We start from the raw sequence: 15,731 nt of genomic DNA, 5'->3' as shown, positions 1-15,731 counted from the left end.
AGAGTCACCTCTTGGTGAGAGGAAAACACCTTTGTCACACAGGGTCTGCTGAATGTCCGCACAGTCCTGTGTGACTAGTTAATTAATATAACCTCTGGGAGCACTGTTGGAGTGACCTCAAGATCTGGGTATTTGAAGGTTTTGTGCCAGGAAGCCCTCCCACCCCCACGCTGTGTCTGTGCCATAGGGCCCCAGGTTAGGGCCGTGGACTGGGAGTTACTAGATTAAGGATTATGAACCAAGAAGATAAATAAAATATATATGCTTAAAGAGCCTGAGGGATTGCTTGTGTGTGTAAAAATGAATCCAATTTGAAGATGCTAGATCGAGGGATCCAGAAAACAATCTAATGCTGCAAGATAATCCTGTGAGTCATCGATCTGACAAGGAAGGAGCTTCCCTCTTTCTCTAAACGTAGAGAACTGGGGGGTAGAGTATAATCTTTAAACATGTTAATATGTAGCCAAGATTGGAAGCTTAACAGGGAAATACCGGGTGCCAGGAACCAAGAGGAAACCATTCCACAAATGGATTCAAGAGACCAGGTGGGAAGGGAGCAGGAGCTCCCGCCGAAGGGCCCCCTGGTGTGTTGGGACCTGATAGGGCCTTAGGGCTGGTTCTAACAGGGATGGAGGAGAGATCGGAACAGGGCTCTGCGTAAAGTTGACTCCTACAAAGAGCTGCCCTGTCACTAAAATCAAAAACAGAAAGATTCCAGCCACTGGCCTGGGAAAGAAGTAAGGAAGATGCACTTCAGGCCCAGGGCAAGATGAATCACCCATGAAGATTGTAACTCCAGACCTGAACAAGTCAGAATTCATTACTTTTACAGGGAATGAACCCCCAGCTGAGAAATAAAGAGGAAAACTAGTCCCATAGTGAAACGGAGGATCCTGGCAACAGGGAACATAAAGCCACCCTGCAGGGGAGTCAGCACACCTGAAGCACGTGATCGCCGGATGGAAAACCATCTGATGAAGAGAAGCTAATGAAAAAGCCAGAGGCCCCGTGAGAAATAAGCCACCATGTTGGAATGTCAGCAAATTCAACCAACTGAAGGAAGCAGATAACAAAGTGTTCTAAAGTACTTTCAAACAAAGATATCTCAAACACAGAAGGAGAGGAAGGAATAAAATATGCAAGACCAGAATGGGATATTATTAGAAAGGAAAAAAGTCAGAAGTCTATGAAAAGATAGCATGAAAAACAGAAGTCTGAAAAAGAACCAAATAAAAAAGAAGTCACTGGAATTCAAAAATGAAACTTCAGTGTATGGATTAGAAAACTGAAGAACAAAATGGTAAACTGGAAAAAAATTTCCTACTCTGCAGCCAACGGGAAGGAGAGGTAGAAAACGGGAGAAAGATTAAGAAGCATGAAGTTTAGAAAGAGAAGCCTGAACGCACACCTAGTAGTGCTAGAAAGAAAAATGGAGAGAATCAGAGAAAGGAATTAGATGATGTCTGAGAATTTTCCAGAATAAAGCTGTATTTTCAGAGTAAACAAGCAGAGCAAGTTCTAAGCAATGTAAATAAAAGTACTAAATCCAACCCTGCCACACTGGAGTGCTCAGCATTATAGAACATGGAAAGCACAGGCAAATATTAAAAGCTACCAGAGAGAAGGAAACCCATTAGATGGACAGCAGACTTCTCATCAGCTATAAGACACGCCAGAAGACAGTGAAATCTTCAAGGTGGTGAAGGAGTACATGACCTCTTGGAAGAAATATGAAGGGTAAGAAGAAATATAAATGAGGAAGGATGAAACGTATTATCTCACTTGCAAAGATTTTTACATGTGACTTCCATTGTGTGTGTGTGTGTGTGTGTGTGTGTGTCTGTATGGTGAGAACATTTAAGCTCTACTCCTTTAACAACTTTCAAGTACACAATTATATACCATTTCAAGTATAGTATTGTGAACTGTCACCGTCACGCTGTACATTAGGTCTCCAGGGCGTATTCATCTTATAACTGGAAGTCTGTACCCTTTGACCAACATCTCCCCATTTCCCCGATCCCCACTTCCCAGCCCCTGGCAACCACCACTCTGCTCTGTTTCTGAGAGTTTGGCCTTTTTAGATCCCACATGGAAATAAGACAAGGCATGTATTTCAACAGCCCAATATTTCTAACAAAAGAAAAAATGTTCAGAACCAGAAATAACATCCTGGATTAATCTGCCAAATCCTGTTATCAGTGAACATCATGTGACTCTTCCCAGTGACACTATTCCTATTATCAGAATAGCAATTAAACAGTTCTTTGATGATTAAATTCCTTTACTTATTAATTATTTTTCTTAATAATACCGGCAGCCCCGGTACTACTCACTTCAGTTCTGGCATTTCTGGTGCATTCTAAGATGGGAGGGGATGAGTCTAAGCGTTTTATCCTTTGGCAGAAACTTATGGAGCAGAAGGAGGTGGGACAAACCGCAGGAAAGCCCCACGAAAAACTGGTTCTCTTCTCTGAGCTGCCCTGCACAGGTGGTTAGATCACCCCTCCTGACTCCTCATCTCCCCGAAACTCCTACCACAGGGGAGAACCACCTATCAGAGGTACCACTGAGAGAGAACCCTGTGGTTTTCTCTCCACTTGGGAGGAAGGAAAAGAATAAGCAAGGTTCACAGACAGCATCTACGGAGCCACGCATGAAAGACAAACTGAGACAGGAAGACAAGGGTACAGCCATTTCGGAAAAGGACCAAGGGCCCAGCCTTGAGCGTGGGGGCTTGACAGGTCCAGTCAAACAAAGTGCCTACAATCTTGCGATTCTGAGACAATAATCAAACACCCACAGGAGTAAAAGATTAGCTCCATCTCTGTTCCACTGATACACGTACATGGTTTCCAAGGACAAAAGCGGGACTATAAATCCACCACCCAGCAGAATCACCAAAGTCCCAGTTCCTTGAAAGACACAGATAAAGGCCTGACACACACCACTAGGTCGTTTGGGCTGGAAGCGGGCCCCCACCAGAGGCAAACGGCTGACTACAAGCACGGGGACTCCAGACTGGTTGAAACCAGAAGGCTGGTGATGCTCAAAACTTCACCATGAAGCCAACCAATCCAAAAACTGACCACAAGCTCATCAGGCTCCTGGGGCCCCTCCCTCACATGGCCTTTAAAATCCCTTCCCGGAAAGTCCTTGGGAAGCTGGCACTCTTTTTCACCTTCTCGCTTGTACACAAGCTATCCTTTCAATTAAAAGCTTTGCTCGCCTAAGAGTCTTGTGGGAGCGATATGAGTATCTATGGTACTGCTGTCCAAGAATCTGGAGAGGGCCTGGTAACAAAACTAGGGAAGCCGGCCAGCTGGGAGACAGGAGGGAGTGGTAGGGACTGTGGCAGCCAAACAACATATGGTACAAACCAGGCTTTTCCAGACCTCCTAGTTTTTTTAGAAATCCTAGAAATCCTGGCTATTTTTGGTTAAATCTTCTATTTTCAACTGTTGGTAACTAATTCACAGTGCTGCAGAAACTTAGGAAGGCAAACAAAGCACATATATAGCCTGGATCAGGAACAGGAACAGCCAGATCACATCCCCCAGCTTGCTCTGCCCCACCCCACCAGGAGCAGTAGGGCATCTCTGAGGACACCCAGGGGACCGCACACCGTCCACTGCATGAATGGGGGCGATAACCTCAGCCTGCTCACCGAGCCATGGAGGCACTCCCCAGTGTGCTGCCCAGCTTCAGGAAGAGAGATATGCATAACACAGGCCTGATACTTCCTTCAAAATTCTTATTCTTCGCCGGATTTCCTGTCTCCCAAGCAGCTTGTCAGTGAGACTCACTGTCTGCAGTTGGTTCTGCCTTCTCTGGCTGGGAGAAGGAGCTCTGAATAAGTAGAATGTAGTAACTTTGACTATTCAAACACTGAGGGCCACAAGCCAGTCCTTCATCCTCTGCCAGCTTCCAATCTAGCCTGTGATGGTTTGCCGATGGTCCCCAGAAGATGGAAGCGGGGACACACCCTGTCTGTCCGGAGACAGAGCCCAAGCAGATGGCAGAGGTGAAAAGCAGCAGAAAGAATCACTATTTCAGAGGAACTGAAAACAGTTTTGACTAAGATGCCATTGCTCTTGCTAAGTAGCAGAACTCCAACAGAAGGACATGTGGCACTGGGACACAGCTAAAAAGGGCCTTGGAGACAGGACCAAAGCAACAATAATGCCAGCAGCCACCTGTGGCCAGGAGGAACCTAACCCAGCAAATGACGACTCCTAGGAGCTCTTCATGGTTAAGGAGCTTAGAATCTCATTTGTATCTAAAACACTTTCTTATCTTACTGTTTTTTCCACCAGCTGCGTTGTTCTCCGGGGGAAGATCTATGGTAGCTTCTAGGAGAGTGCACAGAAGGATCAGAAGGACTCAGAAGGACACCCACCTCTAGTAAAAACCACCTCGCCTCACCCACCCACCTCAACCCAGAGCTGGGAGCCGCTGAGGCTGCCAAAGGTGAGCTGGCAGGTCAGGCAGGCTTAGGGGCTTACGAACAGCATTTCCCCCCAGGGGCGGCCAAGGAGACCAAGAACTGAAAATGACATCACAAGATACCTGAATCCCAGAGTCACCATTTGAAGAAGAGCTGCCACAGAAAGTGGCTCTCATCAGATTCTGTAGATTTTTTATTTTTGAAGAAATAAATGTTCATTGTGTTGAGCTGCTGAGATCTGGGGACTGTTTATCACTGTAGCATAGCCTAACATTACCCTCAGGCAAGTGCCCAGAGGTTGGGTGGTTTTGGAACAGGAATTATTACTCAAACTCAGGTACAGTATCTGTGTGGCGGTGTGATTTGGATGGAGAAAAAATAAGCATTATATTAATGGAAACATAGAGCTGGAATTAGTTCATCTTGATTCATATTCCAAATCTACCCCTTACTATTTGTGTAATCTTGCGTAAGTTGTTTATTCTCTCTAAGCCTTGGTTTCCTCACCTTTAAGATACAGCTCACTTCTACATTAGAGGCCTCAGAAGACTGCTATGAGATTTAAGTGAGATATTCCGTATAAGGTATTTAGTACAATGGATGCCTAATGCTTAGTAAGAACTTAAGTCTTAGCTATTCCTTATCTAGTGACTATTTTGGGACCTTACATGCCAAAGCCTAACTAAAGTTAAACGTGGAGATGAGGCAAGAAAAATCAGGAAGTTATCACTTGTTGTCACACTGCATAATCGCACCATTTAAAAGAATATTTAAAAGACCAGGAAGGAAACCAACCAACCTCACAAAGGTTGTGTTAGGGGAGGTGAAGGAAGTGACATAAACGCACCATGGCAGAGACTATGCACCAATCCCTTTTTCCTGTTCTGCCTGGACACAGCCAGTCTCGCTCCCAGGCCTCCCTGCTGGAACCCAGTTCTGCAGAACAGAATGTAGGTGCAAAGGCCACTCTGTCCTGGTCCAGTCCTTCTCCAGGGAGCCGACCTTACAAGCCACACGTGGACACACGGAGCCTGGATCCCTGAGTCACTGCTTGGAGGACAGGTGTCCACTGATCAGGAGACCCAGGTGCACTTAGGTGAGCAGGAAATAAACTTCCATCAAGTCTGAGCCGCTACATGCTTTTGGATTTGTTCGTTGCGGCAGTTAGAACTCCTGTTCTCTCCTAATTTGTCAAATATTTTCTAATTCAAGTATTTATATTGGGGAAAAAACATACCTATAAAACGCAGGGTTTTCTTTTTGTTTTGTCCAGGTAAGTTATAGTTATTTATATAAACACCAACAACAGACTGTGAATTCACTTATCCCAAACATCTCAGGTAACCCAAACGAGGGGAAAGTATAAGTTGTTCTGCCGGCTCCCTCCCTGATCACCTGGGGTCCATCACTTCCTGAGAACATTCTCAAAATCTATTCACGTAGCAAACAGTGCTGTGTCAGGCAGGTAGGAAAACAAAGGAGCTATGATCATTACCTCTTTATGCAATCTTGTAACAGTTCATTTCTTCACACTCAGAGACAATGGGAGAACTGGACCAGCATCAATCACATTTAACACCTTAGCCAGGTTCCCTCCCCCTACCCAGATATGCCCTCCTTAGTCCTGTCCTCAGGTTAAGTCTTCCTGCTGATCCATCCATTCCCCACCCAACAGAAGGGCGGCTGGTCACTTACCCAATGCAGGGGTTGGTCTGGTACCTCGGTGCTGTGTAAGAGAAAGGAGAGATGTTCTTGTCTACAAAAGACCCGAACCCCAGTCGGAAGTTGCTGGTGAGCTTCCTCATCTCCTCGGCCAGCTTGGTGCCCAGGCTGCGGATGTTGTCCAAGTCATCCTTCATGGACAGAGAGAGGTCCATCAGGTAGTACAGGTCCACAGGATAATCCTCCACCTGACGAACCTGCAGCTGGAAGGTCGTCTGCTCACCTGTGCCAACAGAGAGACCGTGTTTGTGAGAGGTCATCCAGCTTGCTGGAGCTGAGTTCAGGGATGGGTTTTGTTTTCAAAGCCAGTCCACCTCTGAGTTTTCTTCAGTGACTGTGTGCCTCTCAGAAGGAATCTTTTTCTTGGAGGCAGAGTGACTGAAGGGGATGTGAGTGCTGAAGAAGCCGCTCTAAACACGAGACACCATTCTTAAAGAAACTCTTTAAGAACCAGTCTCCTTTTAGGGTTTTCTATATATAGTAACATGTTGTCAGCATATAGTGACACTTTTACCTCTTCTTTTCCAATTTGGATCCATTTTGTTTCTCTCTCTTGCCTGACTGCTGTGGCTAGGACTTCTAAGACTGTGTTGAATAGGAGTGGTGATAGTGGGCAGCCTTGTCTTGTCCCAGATTTTAGTGGGAAGCTTTTGAGTTTTTCACCGTTAAGTACTATGCTGGCTGTAGGTCTGTCATACATAGCTTTTATTACGTTGAGATACGTTCCCTCTATACCCACTTTGGTGAGAGTTTTCATCATAAATGGGTGTTGAATTTTATCAAATGCTTTTTCTGCATCTATTGAGATGATCATGTGGTTTTTGTCCTTTCTCTTGTTGATGTGATGTATTACATTGATTGATTTGCGTATGTTGAACCACCCTTGTGTCCCTGGGGTGAACCCCACTTGGTCATGATATATAATCTTGTAAGCCAGAAAGAGAAAGAAAAATACCATATGAGATCGCTCATATGTGGAATCTAAAATTAAAAACAAACAAACAAAACATAAATACAAAACAGAAATAGACTCATAGACATAGAATACAAACTTGTGGTTGCCAAGGGGGCAGGGGATGGGAAGGGATAGACTGGGATTTCAAAATGTAGAATAGATAAACAAGATTATACTGTATAGCACAGGGAAATATATACAAGATCTTATGGTAGCTCACAGAGAAAAAAATGTGACAATGAATATATATATGTTCATGTATAACTGAAAAATTGTGCTCTACATTGGAATTTGACAGAACATTGTAAAATATATTATATTATAAATCAATAAAAAGTGTTAAAAAAAAAAAAGAACCAGTCTCCTTCGTAGTGTTCTGTTTTCTCAGCAAAAAAAGTTCATTATTAGGTAATTGGTGGACAGTGAGCCAGACAATTTCATGGACACAAATTGAATGAGAGGAGCCCACCAACCACACAACTTCAGAGTAGGGACTGGCCAAGATGGCGATGTGGCCAGGAGACGCAAAGGTGGGTGTGAAACAGAAAACAGGGAGGCAATTAACAAAAGAAAGGTACAGACATGAGTAAAAACTGAGGTGGGGAAGGGAGAGATGGACAAGGCAAAGGAGAGTGGCGACACAAAGACAGTTATTAAAATACCCTCAAAGGGCAAAAATGTTTATGCTCATGCCATATCACCTATTTCTAGCTCCCCAGTCATTTATCAAACAACGGTATTTAGTTCTTGGGCATATTTGACACCACCGACACAAATCATTATTATCAGAAAGTATACATGTAAATACAGGAAGACATACTCCAAATTTTGGCACCATCAAAAAGAAGAGAAAAGGGGGAAATCATAGCTCAGTGGTAGAGTGCGTGCTTAGCATGCACGAGGTCCTGGGTTCAATCCCCAGTACCTCCATTAAAATAAATATACATACACCTAACTACCTCTCCCCACAAAAAAACAAAAAATAACTTTAACTTTACAAAACAAACAAACAAGAAACCTTCTTAAAAAAAAGAAGAGAAAAAAGAAAAGGAAAAGAAATACTACTAGATTTGTCCACCAGCTATAAGAGAAAATGATTTTTGGTTCTACAATAAGATAGCCAACAGACAAAGGAAAAAAGAATTGATTCAGAGGAAAAGAACAAAGAGAAAAAGCCAATGTCTGGGAGGCGTGGCCTGTGCAAGCTCACCCCGTGGGGTGTGCAGAAAAGCCCAAGTCAGCACAGTAACTGGAGGACTCACGCCAGGACAATGATCCCACATCATTTCATAATCTCTAAAAACACATCGTTCAGAAAGAGCATCAAGAAGTGAAGCATACCGAGTAACTCCACCTGCCCTCGGTCTCATCAGCTCTCAGAGGCACCAAGAGATGTCCCTGAAGTCTTCGAGTGGAACTGTCCACACGCATTTGAAGTCCAGATGTACTCTGCAGGCTCAGAGGAAAGGTGGTCTGGCTCCCGCACAAGGGTCCACGCCTGATCTGCCAGCACTCACACCTCAGAGGAACCAGTCTTCCACCTCAAGCTGACAACCAGCAAGCTGAAGCCTTCGAGAACTTGCAGGATAGAGAGCCCTGTGCTCTGGGCCCCCTCCCCTCCTCCCACCCCAGACGAGGCATACTTCATTAACTAGACCGTGAAGAATCACGGGGCCAAAAGTCCAAGTTCCAGCTCTGCCCCTCGACTAGGGGTGCAGCGCAGCCCTCAGTTTCCTTAACTGTAAAATGGCAGGAACACCACCACCACAGCATTAAGGCTGAAGCACTGAGGGGGGAAAGAAGTGTTCTGTAGCCATGAAGACCTGCCCAAATGAAGTATTTTAATTACTACTGTAGCCTGAGTGACAGCGCCAAGCCCGCTTCCCCAACTTGTCTTTGCATGTGCTGTTCTAGCCGCCCCAGGATTGATGTAGTTTGGGCTGCCTGTTGGTATGAGCCTATTTTTAAAAACCATGGGAGTCTGACTCAAACAGAGGAATGTTCGAGATTTTTTCCAGAATGAATTCCGGGCTGCTGCAATGTCTGACTCTGGTTCCCGTCAAGCAGACAGAGCAGGTCCCTGCACAGGGCCCCTCCCATCCTTGGGTGCCACATCTCAGTGGGGGAGGGGTGGCAGGGCCAGCAATCATGCCCCGCCCCCCGCCCCATCCCATGACCTCTCTGTGAGGTCTTCCGCTTTTTGTCACCTGTGTCCTTCCCCCAAGTTCCCAGATACACTTTCTTTAATCCAGAATCCACTTCCACATTCTCTGTGGATTATGATTAATTAACTGATGAGCACTTTAGGACCAGGAAACAGGGAACTAGCCTGGATTCAGGGAGGCTGGGAGGCACCCACGGGAGGGAAGTGGACACCAGCCTTGGAGAGTAAGAGCTGGGTTGGAATCCAGACCTTGTCACCAAGGATTTGAGACCTCAGGGGCCATTAAACTTCCTGCTCAGTTTCTGGATCAGTGAAACCGGGAGGACATTAATTCCTGCAGGTACTGAGGAGACCACGTATATAAACACCATACATCTGCGCCTCCACAAGAAAAACTTCGGCCTCAGTTCCCCTGAAAGTCAGTTTTTAAAGCAATTTCCTGTAGGAATAAAAAGAGAGACAGAACATTCTGCCAAAAACTTGAGTGTAAATAGCTAATAGCCATTCAACTCCAAATTTTCCAGACATGAAGGCAAGAGGGAAACAAGATGTGATGTACCGGTCTCTTTCTCTGCTAAGAGAGTATCCATTCTGAAGTGAGAAATCTCTTGCCATCAAATTCTAAGAGGAATTAAGCACTGAAACACACACAGACACACAGACACACGTGTCTCCCTACAGGGAGGCTGCAAATATTAAAAAGAAATATTTCTCTCCCAGTTTTCCAGAAAGGAAGGGGTGTAAGAAAAAGGGTAAAATCATTAATGTTCAGACTGAGGGTTTATTGCTACCTCAACTATGCCGATTTTAAATGCTACAAACTTCTCAATGGGCCTTGGCAATGACGGAATGTTCTATCAGTGTAACAGGGAAGAACCTCTGCATTCCATGACAAGTTAATCACTAAAGGGATGTTGCCTATGAGCTTACATTGTACAAAATGGCCAACCGCCGGGAACCTGCCTCCAAGCTAACAAGCGAGCTCTAAGCTAAAATACCTCTGTTTAGCTCATAGGAACCATCCTGAACAGCCCACCTGTGAATGGCTCCAGGAAGGAAGAAATTAACACATCCCCTCGAGAGTCTGGTGGGAACCAGGACTTCCCCTCCTCTCTTTTTAGTATAAAAGAAGCCTGAATTCTCAGGGAAGATGGTTCTTTGGGACACTAGTCCACCATCTTCTCAGTCTGCTGGCTTTCCAAATAAAGTCACTGTTGCTTGCCTCAACAACTCATCTCTCAATTTACTGACCTGTCGTGCGGTTTGCAGTACAAGCTTTGACTTGGGAACATCAACAGGTTTTGGAGGGACTGACATTTCTGGACCAGTTCTCAGTGTGGCCCTGCGAGTGGGAGTTAAGCTACGGTGCCCCAACTCCCCAGAGAGGGAGGCTCCGTGGTTGGCTGACTGAAGGTGAAGCTGCTGCTGCAGGCTGGGGGCACCTCTGCCAGGAGAGGGTCTGGGCACATTTTCCACCTTTGGGTACACTTCCAGAACCACACACACTTGGATGCACTCGACAATACATCCAGCCACCCAGTTCTGCACCACCTACAGAGTCGCCACTTCCCATGTGGGCAGCAGAGTGAGAGCCGGGCTCACCTTCCCTGTGGGTGCCTGTCTCTGGTGACATCAGCTCAGCCCACGTGTCCCCTTCCTCCCTCTCCACGTAAGACCCCTATAAGCTCATCTCCCCGTGTGGCTGCACCCCTCCTCTCTGCAGCCATTCCACATAATCCCCCCCTCAGGGCCAGCAGAAGATTAGAGAAGCAGGATAAAGCAAGCCCCAAAGACAAGCCGATCACCTGGCACCTGTGAGAAGGAAGCTACTCCTGCAGGCAGCCCCTCCCATAGCCTTCTGGTTTTTCCTGTTTCCAAAGCACCCAGCTCCAACTGTATTTTGCACAGAATTCCTGCCACTGCTTGGTTCATAAGCATAGGTTTCCCACCATAATCAAGTATCAACTAGCATTCCCTCTGAAATGTATTTTTAAAGCTTTCATCTCTCTGTCTTGCCTTCAATAAAAAGCGAAAATTAGTTTTTGTCTTTAGGGACATATATCACATGACAAACATTCCTGGAGAATGAAGGTAGAGAATTCCAGCAAAAACTTTCGGTTTTTTTAAGACTGATTTTTGTTCAACCATTAAGATAAAGTAATACCTCAACAGACAGAAGACTCTGACTATCCCCAATCTAAGCAATTTTTGATTCTCTAGAATTACATTTCTGAGCTAGAAATTAAAAGAATGGAAACATTAAAATCAGCGGTATTATAAATGGACTACAGCCGAACAGGGAGTTAGGGTCCTAGTGCACACGTCCTAAGACTATCACCCGGTTCTTGTGTTCACTGCAGCAGAAGGTAACCAGTGCTCAGAGTTACAGCCAGACCCAGAACCAAAGAACCGCCTCACTGGTCCAGAACAAGGCGGCCGTGCTGCACCCCACCCCAACCACACCTCGGAACTCTGACCCTGGACAGACAGCCGTCTGAAGACGCGGTTGGCCTTTACAGGGCTCGGCATTCCTAGTTTCTCTGAAAATAATCTCATCTTAGTCAGCTCGGGCCCCTGTAACAAGTACTGTGGACTAAGCGGCTTATAAACAACAGAAATTTCGCTGTAAACCAGAAATTGACACGACATTGTAAACTGACTATAATTCAATAAAAAAAAAAAAGGAAAGAAAGAAATGTCTTTCTCACAGTCATAAATGCTGGAAGTCCAAGATCAGGCCAGTGGGGTGGGGTTCTGGAGAGAGCCCTCTTCCATGTTGCAGACTGCTGACTTCTTGCTCTGTCCTCATAAGACTGAAGGGGGAAGGGCGCTCAGGGTCTTGTGAGGATTTTGGTTTGGGTTTGTTATTTTTTTTTTCCTAGCACAGATTCCATTCATGAGGGCTCCATCCCTTGACCTAATCATTGCTTAAAGGCCCAACTTCACTTCCTAATACCATCACACTGCGGGTTAGGATTTCAACATATTAATGTTAGAGAGATACAAACATTCAGTCCACAGCAAACCACTTATCCACCCATCATCAAGTCTTTTTAAGCGTGTGCAGTGTCAGTCTGGGGAGCAGAAGCGATACTAAATTCAGGCACCTGGCACCTCCACAAAGCAAAACATGGGAAAAGGGGAAACAGCAGAATAGACAGGGGCTGGCAGGAAACCCGTATCAAAAGCAACCAATCCCCCATAGTTTAGTTAACAGTATGGTACCCTGGTCAGTTTCCCGGCTTTGGTAACACACTCTGGTTATATAACATGTTATCATTGGGAAAAGCTGAGAAGGGTACACAGGAACTCTCTGTTATTTTTGCAACTTCTTGTGACTCTAAAATTATTTCAAAATAAAAAGTTAAAAAACATTTTAAAGCTACTAATCAAAGGTCATTTTTTAAGAAGCTAAGGGATTAAGGCAAATAAAGACTTAAGTAAACCCTTCCTAATTGCTCCACCTCCAGCTTTTTACCATTTCAACATGCTTTATTTTAAAGTTTATTCCCTTTCTTAAGAATTTTATGTCCTTTGTTAAGGTTTTTTTAAGATTGTTATCCTGACATACAGTTTCCAGGATTGGAAACAAAATGGAAAACATGAGCCTGTGTTTATACAAAAGCCTGCTTAAAATCTGGCAGTTCCTCAAAAAGCTAAACATGGAATTACCACATGACCCAACAATTCCACTCCTAGCTATCTACTCATGATTACTGAAAACATATGTCCACACAGAAACGTGGACAGAAACCTTCCCAGCAACATTATTCATAACTGTTCCAAGGTGGAAACAGCCAAATATTCATCAGCTAAAATGTGGTATATCTATACCTACACCACGGAATAGTATCTGGCCATAAAGAGGAAGGAAGTCCTGATACATGCTGCAACATCAATGTACCTGGGAAATATTTTGCTAAGTGAAAGAAGCCAGACGTAAAAGACCACATATTATATGATTTAAATGAAATGCCCAGAATAAGCAAAACCACAGTGACAGAAAATAGATTAGTGGTGTCAAGGGCTGAATGTGCTGGGGAGGGAGAGGATAAGGACTAATAATGAGTAGAGGATGTCCTTTGGGGGTGATGAAAATGTTCTGGAATTAGACAGTGGTGATGCTGTACAACCTTGCAGATAGACTACAGTCCACTGAATTGTATACTTTAAAATGGTGAATTATATGGTATGTGAATTATATGTCAATTTTTAAAAAACCAAACAAAAAATCCTGCTTAAAGTAAAGGAAATTTTTCTTTCTGTTTTCTTTTCCTCCAGGCTTATTCTGGAACAATAACCTTGTCTTGGTGAAGTACTTCACATATTATTCTGAGACTTGTCCTTGACTTGTCCCATATAAGGCTGGTAAAGTTCTACATTTCACTCAGCAAATATCTATTATGAGGTGTGGGATGGAGAGGGGGGCAGGGAGCAGAGCAAAGGAGGAAACACAAAAGCATTTCTAAAAATATGTAATGGAGAAACCAACCATTACATACCTGACCGCCTTCCCCAGAGTCAGGGGGGGCATCACCTGAGGTAAGTATGCACTCAGTAAACTGGAAATGTTGCTGGCTGTGACATACCATTCCTCCATCCCCTAAATAAATAAATATCTGGGCTTTGCCTGTAATTATCTTTATAAATAATGAAATTTTCAAAAGTTTAAGAGGCACCATTGGCTTCAAGGGTTTTCATATTTGAGAAATATGTTCACAAGGTTCCAGAGCTTTAGGAATTCGTATTTTCATATCTTCTCCTAGTCTTCATCTTTACAGACTGAAACATCCTCACAGCTTGGCTGTGTCTTCACAGGGCAGCCAGCCCCTCCATCACCTTGACCTCCACAATGGGCTCTCCATCACTACACCTTCCACAGGACCAGAGCTACACACAGTGCCATGACTTTGTACAAACAAAGGATCACATTTCCCATGTTATTTCCAAAACTGGGAACTGACTCATAATGCTTAGCAAGAGATGTGACTATACCAAATAAGACTTCCTTTTTCTTTAATTGAGCACACTCTGAGCTTTATACATAAACAGGCATTGTGCATAAATTTAATGCCAGGAGAGCTTTGCCCAAGGAGGCTGCCCTCACTCAATTCACTTCCTGAAATTCTTTTTGGGGGCTGTTTCAAAACCCAGTTGATAAGTCAAACCAAACAATAGTCTCTCCACCTCAGAGTCACACCTTAAGTCTGATTTTAAAAACCAGAATTAAAACTGTGACATCTCTGGCTTTGTGTGACTGCCAATCTTCCCTAAATGAAATCCACCGTAAAGAATGAGGATTTGCCACCATCAAGGTTATTTCTTGGAGGGAGCACCACAGACTCTGAGAGCAACTCTAGATGAGGAATTTCAAAATAAAAGTTAAAAACCTCCTGCGATGACAACCCTCAAACTATGAACTTTTGGAGGTGTGGATTTCAGTCCTTGTTTTCAAAAGTTATTGAGTGAAAACAGTACACAATAATAAATATATTATAAGTATATGAAAAATATGAACATATGAATAAAGACAGAAGATCTAGTGAAAATGAAAGATAATACTGTGTTAAAGTGGATGATTTTTCAAGAATTCTCTTGAAGTCACCATTATACCTACATTATAGTGTTACTATGATAAAAAGGAAAATACACCATTTCTGTTAGTCAATAACCACTCCTATCCTACACTGTGTTCTGGTACCTTAATAGTGTACAACTCCTACATCCCTTTCCAGGTCAGAGCCCTGGACTCTGAGCCTGACTCCACATGACAAGAGTTCATCTTTCCCCAGAGGACACCACCAAACATCTGCCCCCAGAGACTCAGCCACCTCTTTTCTACCCATGCGCACAGCTCTGTAAGGGCTCCCTTCTCGCTCTCAACACCATATGTCACTCAGCGAAAGGCTAAGCATGCCTTCCAGTGAGATGACTTGTGGAAACAGTAACTTCAACTCATCCCAGCACTGTTCCCTGAGATGTCCAGCAGTTCATGCTGCTCCACGCAGCCGGGCCATTTACGCCCTCCTTTGTTTCTTATTTCCAGGATAATTCAACAGGCAAGATAAAACAGTTCTCAAACACACAGTAACTTAGAGTTCTGCCTAACAACAACAACAACAAGAAGCATTACTGAGTGCTCACGATGGACAGGGCTGAGCTGGACCCATTTCTGAGACAGCAGACTCTCTGTCCAAATCTAGACGTAGCTGACTCCAAATCGGCATCTTTGGCCATTACTCGCTGAAAACAGTAACTAAACATTCTTAAAGTGCATTTTTACAAGTATCGCTTAAGCCTCTGAGCATGGCCTGAGGACTGAGGGTGACAAAGACTCTCAGGTGCTAAAGGGAGGAGCAGCTCGCCCCGGCCCCAGCCCAGCTAGGATCACAGCCAGAACTAGAACCCAGGATGGCCAACCAGATCCCTCATCTTTCCACTGG

The 15,731-nt window shown here is 44.4% G+C and overlaps 1 protein-coding gene across 2 annotated transcripts in view; it reads right to left on the bottom strand.

Moving 5' to 3' along the window:
* The window catches only part of ITGB5 (integrin subunit beta 5), a 105,157-nt gene that overhangs the window by 68,614 nt on the left and 20,812 nt on the right, over positions 1-15,731 (bottom strand). For both annotated transcript variants that reach the window (XM_072963927.1, XM_072963924.1), the window contains exon 4: positions 6,143-6,392. In XM_072963927.1, coding sequence (XP_072820028.1) covers positions 6,143-6,392 — 250 coding nt within the window. The remainder of the gene's footprint in view (positions 1-6,142; positions 6,393-15,731) is intronic.

Source organism: Vicugna pacos, chromosome 1, assembly GCF_048564905.1.
Source record: "Vicugna pacos chromosome 1, VicPac4, whole genome shotgun sequence".
Classification (NCBI taxonomy): domain Eukaryota; kingdom Metazoa; phylum Chordata; class Mammalia; order Artiodactyla; family Camelidae; genus Vicugna; species Vicugna pacos.
Note: the sequence above shows the minus strand (reverse complement) of the source record. Positions and strands in the feature narration are given on the sequence as shown.